At 36.9% G+C, this 17555-nt stretch overlaps 1 protein-coding gene across 3 annotated transcripts in view; it reads right to left on the reverse strand.

Moving 5' to 3' along the window:
- The window catches only part of eya2 (EYA transcriptional coactivator and phosphatase 2), a 48922-nt gene that overhangs the window by 18281 nt on the left and 13086 nt on the right, over window positions 1–17555 (reverse strand). For 2 of the 3 annotated variants that reach the window (XM_079840339.1, XM_079840340.1), the window contains 7 exons: window positions 9129–9182; window positions 8999–9032; window positions 7500–7624; window positions 7300–7416; window positions 3345–3421; window positions 1332–1512; window positions 368–507 (listed from right to left, as the gene is read on the reverse strand). In XM_079840339.1, the coding sequence (XP_079696465.1) occupies window positions 368–507; window positions 1332–1512; window positions 3345–3421; window positions 7300–7416; window positions 7500–7602 (618 nt within the window). In that variant the 5' untranslated portion in view covers window positions 7603–7624; window positions 8999–9032; window positions 9129–9182. Of the gene's footprint in view, window positions 1–367; window positions 508–1319; window positions 1513–3344; window positions 3422–7299; window positions 7417–7499; window positions 7625–8998; window positions 9033–9128; window positions 9183–17555 lie in introns of all 3 variants that reach the window. The other variant, XM_079840338.1, reaches the window with a different exon arrangement.

Genomic DNA, 17555 nt, shown 5'->3' on the forward strand with positions numbered 1-17555 from the left:
AGAGAAAACAAATTGACTTCAGTCTGCTGTTGTTCAAAGCATGTATGACTATGATTTAACAGAATTATTTGTATTGACTTTTTGTCATCAGTCCATTGTATGAAAAGACAAATAGGACATTTAGCTTGTTAAACATCCACCTGGAAGAAAGTCATACAGGTTTGGAACGACACAAGGGTGAGTAAGTGATGATAAAACATTCACTTTAGGTGATATCTCCCTTTAAGTGCATTGTTTTAAATGAAGTTGTTGCCAGTTCATTGCACAACTCGACAGTTGGATGTGAAAGTTATCCCTGCAGTGCGGAGCACAGGAACGTTAATGAGAGACGTTGTGTAAGGGACACCGTGAATGCCAGCATCTGTACCTCAATGTCAGAGTCCAGAGGGGGGACGGGGTCATTGGCCCGCTTCCTGCCTCTCAGCTTCCCATCCGAGCTGCGTCTCGCCGGAGCGCCTTCCTGCTCCTTTCCTGGAGTTGGAGGACTCGTGGGAGCGTGGTACTCTGCTGTTGGACACACACACACACACACACACACATACATGTGATGACACGTCGTTTACGTAGAGACATACAACCAAATATCTGAATACCAAAGCAAATAGTCCTGAAAGATCCGTTAGCACTATTGTATTAAATACTGAAATACTTCACACATAATAATGCCTAATACAAACTAAAAAAAAAAAAAAAATACATTATTCAAATGTTAATAACATATTGAAACATAATTTGCTTTATATTCAAATTACAGAGAGATATATACTCAAAAATTCTGATATTAAAGCATCTTGATTTTTTTTTGTTGAAAAGTCAAATTTTTATATATACATTATATATATATATATTTATTTATATATATATATTTCATACAATGTTTTTATAGTATTTTCATTAGTGTTCCCTATATATCCCCTATGCTCAAATTACAAACATAAAGGAGACAAAATCTGCCTATTAAAGCATATTTCATATATATATATATATATATATATATATATATATATATATATATATATATATATATATATATATATATATATATATATATATATATATATATATTTTTTTTTTTTTTTTTTTTAAATTTCCCCTTACTATTTTTTTATAGTATTTTTATTAAAATCCCCATATAATATAGTATGTTAATCAGTCTCATCATTCTCACCATAATTTGACACCTTTATTCTCAAATTACATATATAGACAGACATCTTGTAAAACTCTGTATATTACTGCAGCAATGTATATATTTCATATATTTTTCTTAAGTATCCCCTATATAATATAGTATGTTAATAAGTTTCATCATTTCTCACCATAGAGCTCACCTGTGTGGGATTCTGGGCTGTGATTGGTGGATACCGCGGGATGATCTGTGTGCTGATAGGGTATCGCCGTGGTAATGGCAGAGGGTGTGATATTGCTGCTGGTGATGTACGGGCTGTTGTAGTGCGTGTTGTAGTATGGCGAATATTGACTTTGGCTGTAGCTAGAATATGTTGAGAAATCCTGATGGAGACAATGACATCAATGAATAATCTCATACAAATATATACTACTTTAATGTTTAGTCTCATTTTTTAATTTAAGTTCATCTAAACCGTATTGTGGCAGTACCTGACTAATGGTTGTCTACTTACCAAATTCATATACCATCACTACAATTCTTAAGTCCCATTAGTTAATGCATAAACTAACAATAAGCAATACATTTGTTACAGTATGTTACCATTTGTTAATGTTAATTAATAAAAATACAACTGTTCATTGATAGTTCATGTCAGCTCAGGTCTGTTAAATAATTTGAACTAATGTTGAAATGAACAGTTAAGCATGATTAATAAAGTATTTTTCATTGTTTTCATTTCTGAAGGATCATGTGACACTGAAGACTGGAGTAAAGATGCTGGGAATTCAGCTTTGATCACAGGAACGGATTACATTTTAAAGTATAATTAAACTAGAAAATGATTATTTTAAATTATAATAATGTTTCACAATATTACTGTTTTTTTCTTTATTTTTGATCAAATAAATGCAGCCTTGATGAGCCGAAGATATACAAACAGTAATGTTTCCAAACTTCTGACTGCTACTATATATAATATATGTTACCTTACTATTTAATGTAAAGCGTTATTAAAATGTCTGTCTTTAGAAAAATATCTAAACAATCAAGATACATTGACTTGAGAAGCCAAAATTCAAATTAAGTGAGTAAACAAGAATTAATATCTGCCAATGGGGTCAGAAAAATAAACTCAAGATTCTTTTTCTGACTCAACTGGCAGATATTTTGTTCACCTCATCTCATCCAAGATGTTCATGTCTTTCTTTCTTTAGTCGAAAAGAAGTTATGTTTTTTTTTAGGAAAACATTCCAGGATTTTTCTCCACATAATGGACTTCAATGGGAACCGGTTGAAGGTCCAAATCAATGCAGTTTCAAAGGAAGGGCTTCAGAGTCTCTGCACGATCCCAGACGAGGAATAGGGTCTGATCGAGACAAACCATCGTTCATTAAAAAAAAAAAAAGGATATACTTTTTAACCTTAATTGCTCATCTTGCTCTGCGACTTGCTCTGCGTAATCACGTCTGAAAGGTCACACTAGACATAGGCGGAAGTACCTTCCCAAGAGATCGTGCGAGGACTAATACAAACACCCTTTACCAAAAAACACTCCATCTTCAACTTCAAAATCGTCCAACATCGTTGTTTGACCTTTTTTTGCTAAAGGATGTTTGTATAAGTCTTCACACGAGCGCTTGTATACACTGGGCGGTTCTTCCGCCAACGTCTAGTGTGACCTTTCAGACGTGATTGTGCAATCCGTGGCCGTCGCAGAGCAGCGCAAGATGAGCAATTAAGGTTAAAAAGTATATCCTTTTAAAAAAAAAAAAATGACCGATGGTTTGTCTAGATAAGACCCTATTCCTCGTCTGGGATCGTGCAGAGCCTCTGAAGCCCTTCCTTTGAAACTGCATTGATTGGGACCTTCAACCATTGGTTGCCATTGAAGTCTATGATGGGGAGAAAAATCCTGGAATGTTTTCCTCAAAAACGTAATTTATCTTCAACTGAAGAAAGAAAGACATGAACATCTTGGATGAGATGGGGTGAGTAAATGATCAGGACATTTTCAGATAGATATTTGTACAAGACAAAAAACTTTTTTTTGCAGCGATGGCTTAAATGAAACTGTTACGTACAAAAAAAACCATGATGATTTTATAACTATGATATATTGTAGCCATGTGACTTTTTTTTGGCGAAGGGTAGAACAGTATATCTCCAGGGGTGGTTGTAGTACATCAGTGAAGGTTTTCCTAATTTGACCCACCTGCTGCGCAGGACTGAACGGCGTTGAGCCTGTGATGCTGTTTGCACCCTGGAAAATTCCAGAAGAAATGCTGCCGCCTGGAAAAGAAGCACAAAGCTGGTTTAAGAGCGTACTTCGAGCCGGCTGTGGTAAAGACTGGCCCTGACGCTCCAGAGCTCGCCATCCAACACAAACACGGCGCAGGAAACACGACAGGCAGCGGCTGCTGAAATATAGACACGTTTAAAGCGCTCAGAGAAAGTTTGCTTGATTTATGACTATGCAAACAGTTCAGGTGAGAAAGGGCAGCGTGGAGCCGAGAGCAAATCCGCTATCGGACTTTCAGGGCCGGGACGTCTTTCTCCAGACCCGTCTAGTTCCCTTTAGTCTGTCTCTTCCCCTTCATATCCCGGCTGGTTCTCTTTCTGAAACCTGCCCTAGATAAATGACTCTGTCAAAACAGCACGAAATCTCGAAGGAAGCAAACCAAAAAGTCTTCAAAGGGGGAGGGAGAGAGACGAGGGCGGACGCGGCGGCCGTGTTTCTGATTTTCTCCACAGCGGTGAAACGCGAGGACCTCTGGCACCCAGAGAAGGGTTATTTATTTCGTGCTACAGCAGGTCTCCTGTTGGAATTCGCCTATAAATCAAACGAGACCGGCGAGATGTAGCGCGAGACGTAGTAACCGCGTTTTCCCAGACCCATTAGAAATCCATCCATTTCACGAGCAGACAATTTTACAGGAAATGATGTCTCGGGGTGCTTATGAATTACAGTAAATCACTATAATACCTAATAGATTATATGATATCTGCTCTAGCACTAATAACTCATTGATTATGCTAATTAGACAGACAGGAAGTAGATGTCATTGTGCATTATGACTTTGTCTCAATGTCTATTTGCAGTCATTCCTTCAAGGATGCACACACTCACTTATTCTCACCAAGGCTGCATTTATTTGATCAAAAAACAGTAAAAACTGTAACGTTGTTTAAATTATTGATGAATAGAAAGCTTGCATATTGCTATTTATTTGAAATAGAATCTTTTGTAACCCTATAAATGTCTTTACTGTCACTTTTGATCAATTTAATGTGCCCTTGCTGAATAAAATATCAAAATCTTTCAATAAAAAAAATGTATCCCAAACTTTTGAACGGTAGCAATTCAATTCAACTAATATGACTATCGTGGAACACAAATAAAAGATATTTGTTTTCTATACAACGAGAGCATATTGTGACCAACTGCTTTCAAGCACCAAATGGACTAAAAGCATCATAAAACCAGTTCACTATACATGTGCTCTATATTTCAGGTCTTCTGAAGTCAGACTATGACTTTTAGTGAGGAAAAGACTGATATTTGAGTAGATATTCACTGAAAATCTTCCCCGCCACTGTAAGTTTTAAATATCATTTACACATTTGGCAAGACATTGATGCGGTTCATGAAACCAACATTTTTGCATGTGCCGACCTTAGCGGAAGAGAAGCAAATAATGATTTAAATTCAGTCTGATTCTGTTGCTTTAGTATTATTTATATCATATTTTGAATTAGTTTTTATACATTTTTGTATATTTAATTTAATTTAATTTTGTTTAATATTTTAGTAATTTTGCCTTTTTTATATATATATTTTTTATTACAATTAAATTTTTTCAGTTTTAGGTCATTTTTATTATTTCCGGTTAGTAATTTTAGTGCTTTCACATTAACTTTAGTTGCAAAGGCAACATTTCAAATTTTTGTTAAGTTTAAGTTTTTGTATCTAATATTTATATTTCATCTCAGCTTTATTTCAATTAACAAAAATGCTTTTAATAGTTTTAATAGTAAGAGCTATCATATGGTTTTTAAAAAACTTTAGGTTACACTTAATTTCAACGCTCCACTTTACACATTCTACTAACTATAAGTAACTTTCCTTATAGTAAACTATTAGGTTAGGGTTTGGGTTACTTGTACTGTACTTGTAAAGTTACTTATAGTGAGTAGAAAAAACTCTGTTGGTATAACAGTAGACATTAAACAGTCTACTAATCCTCTAATGACTGCTAGTTGACATGTAGTTGTAGAGTTACCTATAGTTAGTAGAATGTGTAAAGTGGACTATCAAAATAAAGTGTTACCAAACTTTATATAGTACATTTATGTTGCTTTTTTGTCCTTGTAGGATGTTATATACATCATATGCTTGAAAAAAACACCTCCGCTTTCTTCAAAGCATCTCCTTTTGTGTTCCTTAGAAGAACAAACGTCATGCCGGTTTGTGAGTAAATGATGATGACTAGTAAATGATTCTATTCCTTTAAACATGAAAACGTGCCTAGTGCCACTTCACCTTTGACCTTGACCGAGAACGGTCAATTTCACACTGCGGTGGCAAAATCAGGACTGCGGGCAGAAGAAGGGTGACTGACTGCCATCGGCCGCTCAGATCCCGTCTGACGCTCACTCCCACACAAACACACTCCTCCAATGGCCAGCGTGTTGTGGAAGAGAACGGAGAAAGGTTCTGACCTCCTGAGAGAACGAGAGAGACGGCTGACGCCAGAGCCCAGACCGCGGATAATGGGGAACAGGTGTGTGTGTGTGTGTGTGTTGGGGGGGGTCGACTGTAGACGGCACCTGAAAAATCTGTGTGTGTGTTTGTGGGGATTTATCCATCAAACATAGACGTTCAAAAACTTGTATTTGTTTATAGACAGCAGAAAATATTATAATATTCTGGTTGTTAATAATTCCGGCCAAGCATGTTTATAATGCTTTTAATAATATATATTGCTGACTGTTCGGCAAGCAACTTCTTTCCTATTTAGTCTCACACTCTTTTCTTCTGTCATTGTCCCGATGTCTGGGTTATTTTCTACGATATTGACATGCCGTCTGTTAATTATCTCTTACATCTAATGACAGACTATGATTCAATCGTAATTTTTTTTAAAGAATGGACACTAAGGGCACTTAAAAGTGACACTAAAAAGACTTGCTTGAACTTGCCATGCAGAAATGTATCACAGTTTCTATAGAAATATGTAGCAGCACAACTATTTTAAACATTGATAATAATCACAAATGTTTTCCTTGAGCAACAAATCATCATATTAGAATGATTTCTGAAGGATCATGTGACACTGAAGACTGGAGTAATGATAAATTCAGCTTTGATCACAGGAATAAATTACATTTAACTATATATTCATATAGAAAACAGCTGTTCTTTCAAAGACATTGAAGATTTTTTACCAACCCCAAACTTTTGAACGTTAGTGTATTTTAATAGTTTTCTTTTGAACAGTCATGTAAATTATAACAACAAAAATAGAGCAAAAATAAATCAGTAATTCAAGAATATTTATGCGCTCATTGTTTGTGTGTAACCTACATATGATGGTATTCTGACCAGTCGAGAACTCGTAAACAGCTTATAAAATGTGTAAAGGAATCAAAACAAACGCAGGAATCCTCCGTCACACACACACACACACAAAGATTTGCTGCAGTTCTGACGCCTGTACCGAACTGTGATGGGCAACATCACGGCTATGATGAGAAAAAACAGGTTTGCGTGAGCATTCTGTCCTGCTTAGGGTCGCATCATGTCCTGTTTTTGGTTTGGTTGCATGTCTTTGGTCCGTGTTGCGTTCATATTTCAGTCAAACTTTTCAAAATTTCAGTTGGTTTGGAAGCGGACCGGGGTTCAGATGCCAGCGTTCACACTTATTCAAATGAACAGAGCAATCGCACCAGGGATCGTTTCAATCCAACAAACATGCCAAGCGGGACTAGAGGTCAGTTACGTTCCACAGAAGATGCAACTTTTTACAATCTTTTCCTTATTTTCTCTGCATGTAAAAATATGGGCATGTATTTCCTCTCATGCTTTGATACTTTATTGCTCAATCTAAGGTCTAAAATACCATATAGATAAAATGTGACACTTTCAGAGAAGCGTCTGTGACACTGACCGTGTGTGGAGTAGCTGTACAGCGCCTGACCGGGCGGCGTCCCGCTGAAGTTCGCTGTGTATCCCAGCAGACTGCTCTGACCTGGCGAATGACTCAAACCATCTTCTGTTTTAATATCTGATCAGGTGAGAGAAAGAGATGTCAAATGGGCTGTGATGTGCACTATTTAGGGTGGTTGTGAAATGACACTGAGCACTCACTGTAGGACGTCATGCTGTAGCCCTGTGTGTGGTGTGTGTACGGTGTGTAAGGGCCTGTCGGCTGTAACGCCGGGCTGTACTGCGTCTGTCCGTAAGCAGCCATGACTGATCTGAGGACAGTGGGTCTGTGAAAACAAAGAGCTGTAGTTAGAGAAACCGAATCTTTACAATGAATAGGTTCTCAATGACACACACACACACACACACACACACACACACACACACACACACACACACACACACACACACACACACACACACACACACACACACACACACACACACACACACACACACACACACACACACACACACACACACACACACACACACACACACACACACACACACACACACACACACACACACAATCTGAATCATTAATGGAATCCAATCTGTGAATGCATGACTCTTATGCAAACAAATGAATCATATGAGCTGATTCATGATCAATTAAATAAAAAAGAACCGCTTCACAAGAGTCATTTGTTTATGAATCGACTACACTGATCGTGCTGTCTGTTCAAATCTGTCTAAAAATTTTGTAAGTAATTCTTCAAAAGTACTAAACAAATCATCAATGGAATCATTAAAGAATCTGAATCATTAAGTGGAATCCAATTCATGAGCAAATGACTCGTGTGAGCAGGTTATTTTAAATGAATCAGACATATGAAATGGTCTCAAACTCATTAGTTTTCAATTCTTAAAAAGTACTAAAAGAATCATTAATGGGATCCAATCGGTGAACACATGACTCTTTTGCAAACAAATGAATCATATGAGCCAATCTGAGGCTGATTCATGATCAATTAATCAAAAAGAACCGCTTCACAAGAGTCAACTGTTTATGAATTGGACTACACCGGTTGTTCAAATCCATCTCAAAATTTGGTTAGCAATTCTTCAAAAGTACTAAACAAATCATCAATGGAATCATTAAAGATTCTGAATCATTAAGTGGAAATCCAATTCAAGGGTAATTGACTCTTATGAGCAGATTATTTTGAATGAATCATAAGTATGAATTAGTTTCAAACTCCTGAGTTATAATTGTATGAACATAATCATTAAGGAATCCAATTCAGGATGAATGGCTCTTATGAGCCGGTTGTTTTTAATGAATTGGACAAACGAATCAAAACTCATTAGTTATTTTTCCCTCATTGTGGAACCGGAATCATTAAGTAGATTAAGAAGGTTAAACTCCCTACAATTCTCGATTCTCATCTCTAATTGTTCTGTTTAAGACCAGGGTTTAATGTACGCCTGTCTACATTGCTGACCTAAAATTCACCAACAAAATTCTCCACATGTAGATGTTTTGCAATGAATTTTTACAGAAATGTGTTCTTCTCATGAAAAAAAAATGCCAATGGGGTTTTGCTTCTAAAGTAAATGCATTTTGAGAATGATGATTTTTGCAGTTTTTGGATTAAGTGAAGCCCAGTGTCTTTACTAGAATAGCAGTGGGTAAAACTAGAGGCAGTATCACTCACATGGCCTAAAATCGATGTGTAGGTCGAGTGGCTCCTGCATGTGAACAAAAGAAACATGTTAAACATTTCATATCTGAGTCCGCATGAATGCACTACAGGAAGTTTATTAAATCCGAACGTTCATGCAGACCTGTCGCTGTCTGTCGTTGTACTTCCGCCTGCACACGTTCAGCTGTCAGCTCTCCTGAAAAATGACAGACCTGTTTGTTAGGAATACGTGACCGAAAAATCACATTGGGCTTCGGTCCAACAGCACGCATCTCGAAAGTAAAAATAAAGAAGTACCCAGAACACAAAAATGCACAAAGCGCAATTCATGTCTAATCGTGCCTTACGCATGAAAAAAACAACAACAAGGTGAGTATTTCTCAATGACGAGGCACCTGCGGTTTCCAAAAACACACATAATTAGAATTCTGAGATACAGACAACAGTGAAACGCTTGTTTGTATAAACCGGCTCGGTAGGACTGTGTTCCTGGAACAGAACAATGCCTAACCTGCTTTTTGAACCTGGCATAATGTGGCATAGCAAACCGCAGGCAGCACGACGTGGCAGCAGTTCAGGACGGGGGAAAACGCTGGCTGTTCTCGGACCTGAAATGTAAGAAATGCAACTGTCCCTGTTCTGAGCTGGTAATGCCGAGGTGCTGTAAATGCATGTGGGTAGTTTGCATGAATACAAATGAGAGAAGATGCGGGTGAAACACCGCCAATAACCTTGGTTGACATGTTTGTTGACCTTTTTTTTTTGCTAACCCAGAGGATTTTTTTTTACAGTACGTTTCAACTGTGTCAAGTCGAGTCACCTTTATTTATACAGTGCTTTATACAAAACACATTGTTTCAAAGAAGCTTCACGGGAGAGTAACCATCAATGATGCAAACTTCATCAAATATGAGACGAATTCAATGGTCGTTATTCAGTTCAACAACACTCAAAAACTGTAAAGTTCATCAATTACAAAACGAGTTCAATTCTCAATAGTGGCATTATTCAGCTCAGTTTAGTTTAGTGTAGTCTTTATCTCAGATCTTAGAAGAATAACAATGAATATGGATTGCAGCTCAGCTCATTTGATGAGAAATGTTTGGGTAGCACTTTATTTTACAGTCCTCTTCCCCATGTACTTATAATGTAAGAAATAATTGACAATGGGCCACTGAATTATTAGAAAAACTATGCACACCTGAGGTGGTAATGCGGTCACAATAATCTTTTTTATGCATTATTTTAAAATAATTCAACGTCCTGGAGTCAATTATTCCGCTTATACTACGGTTACCACACCTCAAAACATTGTTCAGATGGTTTTTCAATACATATATTAGGTTTTTTTCCTTAAAAAGCTTGTGTGTAGGACTCAATTCTTACGCATCTCATCCCAAGCCTCCGTCGCTAATTCCAAACCGTCATTTTAGAGGTTGTAACAGCTATTAATGCAGTGAGAGAGCATGTGTGAATTACCTTTTCCGTGAGTCTTTGTGTCTCTCAATCATGGGCGTCGGAACTATTGTATGAAGACCCACCCACTTTTTACGATCAATGATATTGGACCCACTCACTTTTATCGTCTCTAATTCAGCACATGTCTGTTTACCTACCCCTAACCGATAAACACTTATTATTAAACACGTTACACGCTTTATTTCCACTTCTAATAATTTCTTCATTTTTTTGCGTGAAAACAAATGCCTTTCCGATCTGATATGTGATGAGAAAAGGGAGTAGAGTGAGTTCGGCAAAAGGCGGATTCGAACCGTGGGCCGATTTGCATCAAAACTTGATGCCATGCGTCTTACCCCTACACTATTTCCACTCTCAAAGATAAGGTGATTTCCTTAATCTTGTCTTGTCCAACCAGACGTTTAGCAAACAAGGCAAGAGTGGGACCCACCCAAATTTTTTTGCTTCTGACGCCCATGCTCTCAATGTTCGGCAGCAGCATCTCTACTAATAGTGAAACTGTAATTCTGCATTCATACGGGGCGCTGGCGTCAACAACGCGACCGTCATAGTGACAACAGCCAATCATGTTACTTTTCCGGTGTTGCATGAACGCAATTGGCTAGCGCCTGCGCTTGGGTATTTGCATAGGCAATCTGATTGGTTGACATCAGCGTTGGCGCTTAAAGTTGAAAACTTTTCAACTTCTGCCGCGAGCAACGTTGACGAGACTAGAGATGCTCCGATCAGCATTTTTGGGGCCGATCACCGATTACCGATCACCAAGATCATGATCTGCCGATTGCCGATCACTGCCGATCACAGAATGGCAGGGGAATGGCAATCTTTTATCTACAATCTTGCAGAGTTTACACCATTTGTAGAAATGAAACTAACTCTAAATTAACTGAGTCAAGATCTTGAAGAACCACCAAGTGTTTATTTTAGAAAATGAGATAACTTAAGGCTACTGTAGGCCATCTTTCCCAAATAAATGTATATAATAAATGTATATAATTATCTCACCTAAATATTTGATCATGCAGTGCATTTTTGTTTTTAAAAACAATTTTTCAGGTAGGTCTAACATTAGTATTGAGGTAAGAAATACTAAAGACATTTAATAAGAAATCAAATGTAAATTAATATTGGTCTTCCCTGAATAAATTAAATTAGATTAATCCTTACACTTAAGGTGGCAAAAGTTAGTCAAGAGCAGTGAGGGTCATAAAGGTTCATCAAACAACACAAAACAAAGAGAAACTCAGAGACAGCAGCAGTTTATTCAACAGCTGTCACTTTAAGAGCGAACACGGATACGGTTACATGCAGTTGCACAAACGTTCACTTGCGAGTCACGACGGGGTTTACGTGCATACTCGTCAAGACGGTCACTTAGTACATACATTTGTGTTTATCTGACCATTTCAGCGCAATTTGTACTCGCAAGCTTTTTGTGAGATGGCCTGTGTGTGTGTGTGTCTCTCCAGACCGTGCGCGCGAATGCAAATGATAAACTTTAGTGACGATGCGACACTGCCTCGATTGTGCAAAGTGGCAAATCCTGTGTCAACTGTGCAGCTCGATTTTAGAGCACATGCGATGCGCTGATTTGAAGCCATTTGAGCATTTTGAAAGGGAGAGAGAGAGAGAGCGCGCGCACGCGGTGATTCACGCGCGCTGTTTGTGAACTTAAGTTACGTCCCACAGAACGTTTTCAAATGACTGCGTAAGTTATTTAATATAGAAATATGAATTGTACCTCACCTTCAGCATTATAATTATTTTACCCGCGCTGGAAAGAGAATGAGACGGTGTCGCTGCGTATCATGCCCTAGCTCTCACGGCAGGTGCGGGTTTTATGTGTCGTCAGCATGCGATCGTTTCATGAGATCGGCCTTTTTGGAGACCGCCGATCAATCATCCCAAAGCGATTATCGACCGATCGAGATCGGTTGCCGATCGATTGGAGCACCCCTAGACGAGACGCAACAGAACCCACAATTATGTTCGGCAAAGCATGACGTCACCCATTCAAAGTAAAAGAGCAGTGTTGAGGCCGACGCCCTGTGTGAATGCAGCGTAAGTTTATCTGCTTCAAGAACAGCGCTGTTATTACCTCGCTAGTGAGAAATGTCATAAATGTAACAAACTCGTCAGAGCAGCGCTGACAACACGTTTCTGTGCGAGTGTGTGTCTTTACTGTATGTGTGTGTGTGCGTTTGAGCGGGAGAAAGAGAGAGTATGTACTGTCCGGACATAGTAAAATTTAATTTTATGGCAAAAAACATGGAGATATTTTGTCATTTTTATCCTAATGTTTACTTTATGTATTTGCTTGGTCAGTGTCATTGTGGGTTTTGGTTCTTTTGCTGTTGTCGGCTGCAAGGTCCTTTCATTTGGCGGAGTGATATGGAACTGTAATGCCTGCTGGAACTACTTTAGCTGTGCGTTTCCTTGAAAATAATTGCACACCTTAGAATGTTCGTCAACCAATCAGAATCAAGCATTCAACAGCCCCGTAGTATAAAGTAATTACAATAAGTGGGTAATAACTAGGTACTAACCCTGAAACCAAACCCATGGATTTACCTTATATTACTCAGTACTTTCTGTAAGTGCACGTACTGTAAAATAAAGTGCAACCAATGTTTGAGTTTACATTGAGATCTCCGACTTTGGATTGTGATACGACTCCAACTTCCCATTGGAAGCGCGTCAAGACAAGACTGTGCTTATATTTAAGTTAAGTCTGTATTTGTCCTCTCGCTGCTATCTGGGAGGATCATCGGATCGTATTTGGTTACCGTTTGAGAAAACTACTGCGGTACCAGAATAAATATCTCATGATGCCTGATCCACAGACTAAGACTAAGGTCGCGTCTGACAAAATAGAAACACAAAGATGTGGTCTTCCTCTAAACTTCTCCCTCAGGGCTCCTCCATCTGTCAGACGCTGGACGTGAGCAGCTGCTGTCAGGAGCAAAGATGGAAAGGAAGGGGTGAAATAAGACCTAAAACCAGAGCTTTCATGCAATCACGCAAGAGTGGGCATGTGCATGTGTGATTTACATCACAGCTGAACTCTAACACATATCGCCATGTGCCAGATTCACATCTTTTTTAATTAATCTGACAGTTCAGGCAGAGCGAGGTGAGCGATGTTTTGGCGTCTGCGGTCGGGCGGCACCCAGCAAATGTTTAAAACAAACAAAGACAATGTCTCGCTGCAGCTCGCTCTGTTTTCTCAGTAAACAGTTGCGACACTACTGTACGGCGTGTTTAAGATTGAAAAAAACATATCATGTGACTGTTATAACGACAGCAAAGCTGCAATAATTCCATCGCTTGACGTGTTAAAGGTGAAGCTTTCATGTGATCGATATGAGTTTTTCAATGGCTGATAACGATGCATGCAAAGAGTCGATATAATACCAGCATGCAAACTTGCTGAAATGAGAAGAAAGCTTGTTTTACACATTTACTTGCAATAAAAAAAAATCGACAATTGTATTTCCACAAATGCATCGTAAAACAAACAGTTACCACCAACTGTATGACCACTATTAAATTGGCCTGGAAAATCAAAAAAGTGCACGTTTAATGTTTTTAAAGCTATTAGCTGGGCACTGACCCAGTGTTCATTTCGTTTCGAATTTTCATCATAATTTCCGTCAGCGACCTTTTTTCACTGACGAAAACGAGACGATAACTAAATAAAAAACTAGTGTTGGATGACAAAAACTATGACGTAAACCTACTGTCATTTTTGTCAACAAATAAAAACGAGACGAAAATGTTAGGGCGGGACGATTAGGAAAGAGATCCAGTCAGAACTGATGTCCTGTGTAAAAGATGCGCACATTTGAGTTGTAATGTGCTGATCTAACCGCTGTTCTACAGGCTCACGCATCCCCAATCCAGCGCTCCAGAGCGGTTCACAATCAATGAATAGCGCACATTAATGCCAGGCCATTGTTTATGAGCTAATGCTGATGAATAATGACAATCTTTACGATGTTTATATAGTAATATGTTTTAGACGGTTGTAACAATGCATGTTTTATCTCCCTCGTCTGAACTTGAATGAGCAGCTGCAACTGCAACAGAGGCGCAGACATTTCAAAATAAGAGTCAATGTGTATTTCGAGCTTGTTTATAATTAAAAGTCACGCATTATATATTATATATATTATATATTTTTGGTTACACAATAACCTGTATTGAATTTAATTCCCATTCAATTCATAGTCAGGAGGAAAGACCAGTATTTGACACATATTCAATAAAGTATCAGGGTTATAATAGTTCACTAAAACCATTTTAAAAATCTTCATTACTTGAAAATAAATAAATGTAAACTTATTGAAGTTTTAGCTTAACCTGATATGGCCTACTGACTAAAACAGAAATACAAAGTTATAAAAACTATATAGATGTTTTTAAAAAACAAACAAAAAAGTGAATTGAGCTCTCTTTTGTGTATTTTTTATGTAAAAAACAAATGATGTCAAAATGTCAGTTCAAGTGACAGTCGGAAAAGTCAAAAGACTATGACTAAAACTAAATCAAAATTTGCTGTCAAAATTAACACTGCATTTTACATCATTTTTTTTTTAAATGTTATATGTTATGTTTAGATAGAAACTTTTCACTGCATGCAAACTTCTGGGTTCTCACATATATAGTGATTGTATGGAAGCATGGACAAGAACAAGAGCTAATCGTATGGAAAATAGTGCACAAGTTATATTGACAGACTTATGTTTTTCTTTTGTTTTTACTATAATTGTAATTTGTACAGAAGACAGCAGCATCAACCAGTGTTTTTGACTAAAACCATAAAAAATTGTTTTCATTAATTGAAATATTAGATAAAAAATGTTAAACGAAAAAAATCTTGATTCTGTGGTGAAGTAAATACTACAGAAAACAACAACTGTAATTTCAACATGAAAAAGTTTTCAAAAACAAAGTAAATTCTATATTAGTACTCAATTCAAGCTTGTAGAAATTAAAACATAAAAATCAACATTATAAAATTAAGACAAACCTACTGGTGTTCCCATCATGCACTGGGGCTTGAATTATTAAAAAGGTCGATTTTTCTCTGTTTTCTAGCTGTATATCATTGCTTTTGTTGTTAGGTTTAGTAATTTGCCATTTTGTGAATCCATGAAATGTTACCGTCACTGTGTATTGTGTACCAAGTATTGAGTTCTCTGTGTTCAGGTGTCACATTACTACCATTACGTACATGTTGTCTACACAATATCTATTGTATTATTTACTTCAATGTTTCTAAGTAAAGCATGCACTTTAAACGCGTGGTTTAATTCAGTGTTATATTGTTTGAGTAAAACGTTTTTGCAAAGTAGAAATTACTCAACAAACTTTTACTAGTTGAAGTTACTTATTTTCTTTGTTAATTTTACTTAACTTAGTTAAGTGGAGTTTACTTTATTCCATATGTGAAATTTACGTGAGGATTTACAAATGTACTTACATTTTACTTCATGTTTTTTTCAGTGTAATAAGTAAACAGAAGTAAAAGTACCAAATTTAAAAGAAAAATGCTAAATAGAAATGTTAAAAAATGAATAAAAATGACAAAAAGAGCAACAAAATGACTAAAATTCCAAATACTAATAAATACTGTATATAAATAAGACTAAAACTGTACAAATATTTTGCTCAATAACTCATTTTGAGTCACAAAAACGTGATCTTCTAACAACAACATGAGGGTAAGTACAGTAGATGATCCCTTGACTTTGATATAAACACGCTCTCGCACATTTGTGCTTGTTTTCAGAAAACAGAACTGAAGTGTTGTGCAGGTCAGAGATGCAGCGATTCACACTGATGCTTTCATCACACCTGCTCTGCTGACGCACCACTCCTAACAAAATGTTTCCCAAGAAAATAAACGTGGCTAGAGAGAGAGAGAGAGAGATAGCAGAGAGACGGCTGACACGGGCCGCCCAGTGGAATCCTGACTTCCTCCCAGAGTTCCTGCGATGCGCAGTGTGTTTCCTGGTATGAGCGTGTCCCGGAGTGAGAGGGCATGGGAAAGAACGCTCTACCCCCTTTCACAGTGGTAAACTGAGCTAAAACAAACCCCGGACGGGGCACGGCCGGTCCACGGCGCTTCACCTGGCCTCGCGCTGTTCTGCTAGCGTTGGCGTCTTTCACGGCTATCGTATTCCACACAACGCCTTACATCATGCATCACCATGCGCTGTCACGTGTATATCTCTTTTTACCCAGTGTGAACGTGGTTGTGAAACTAAACCAGTTGACGAACACTCGTCACAAGATGAAGCCCTCAACAATGGCTGCCCCACAGCAGCCTTGGTTCCGGAAGTATTTTTCCCGTTTAAGAGATTTTTAAAAGTCTTTGTGAAAGAGTTGTAAGCCGTGGACCAAGCCAACCAAGTCAAACACATTTCTAACTTTGATTTAAAGACTTAAAGTATTTGAAAATCATACAAAAAATGACTTTAATGAGGGAAAGAACTACAAACCCATGAAGCATTGCCAATGACAATCAAATTAAAAATGATGGAGAAATATAAAACTATTGATTTATAGATGTTACTAATGTATAGGAACGATACATTTGAAGTTTATTGCAAAATGTGCATACAAATAAAGAAATAAATATGTATTGAGATTTTAGATGTTATATATTAACATTGAAATAAGGCTCAAAAATAAAATTAAAAATATTAAAAGAAATTTAAAAAGCTTAAACGAAAATGAGAAATGTTGCCTTGACAAATTAAATAAAATACTTTTAAGTTGAAGCACTAAAATAACTAAAACTAAGACTGAAAAAAAATAATAAATAAAAAAATAAAATATATATATATATATATATACATATATATATATATATATATATATATATATATATATATATATATATATATATATATATATATATATATATATATATATATATATATATATATATATATATATACATACATATATATACATATATATACATATATATATATATATATATATATATATATATATATATATATATATATATATACATATATATATACATATATACATATATATATACATATATACATAT

The sequence above is a fragment of the Gobio gobio genome (genome assembly GCF_949357685.1).
Source record: "Gobio gobio genome assembly, chromosome: 17".
Classification (NCBI taxonomy): Eukaryota; Metazoa; Chordata; class Actinopteri; order Cypriniformes; family Gobionidae; genus Gobio; species Gobio gobio.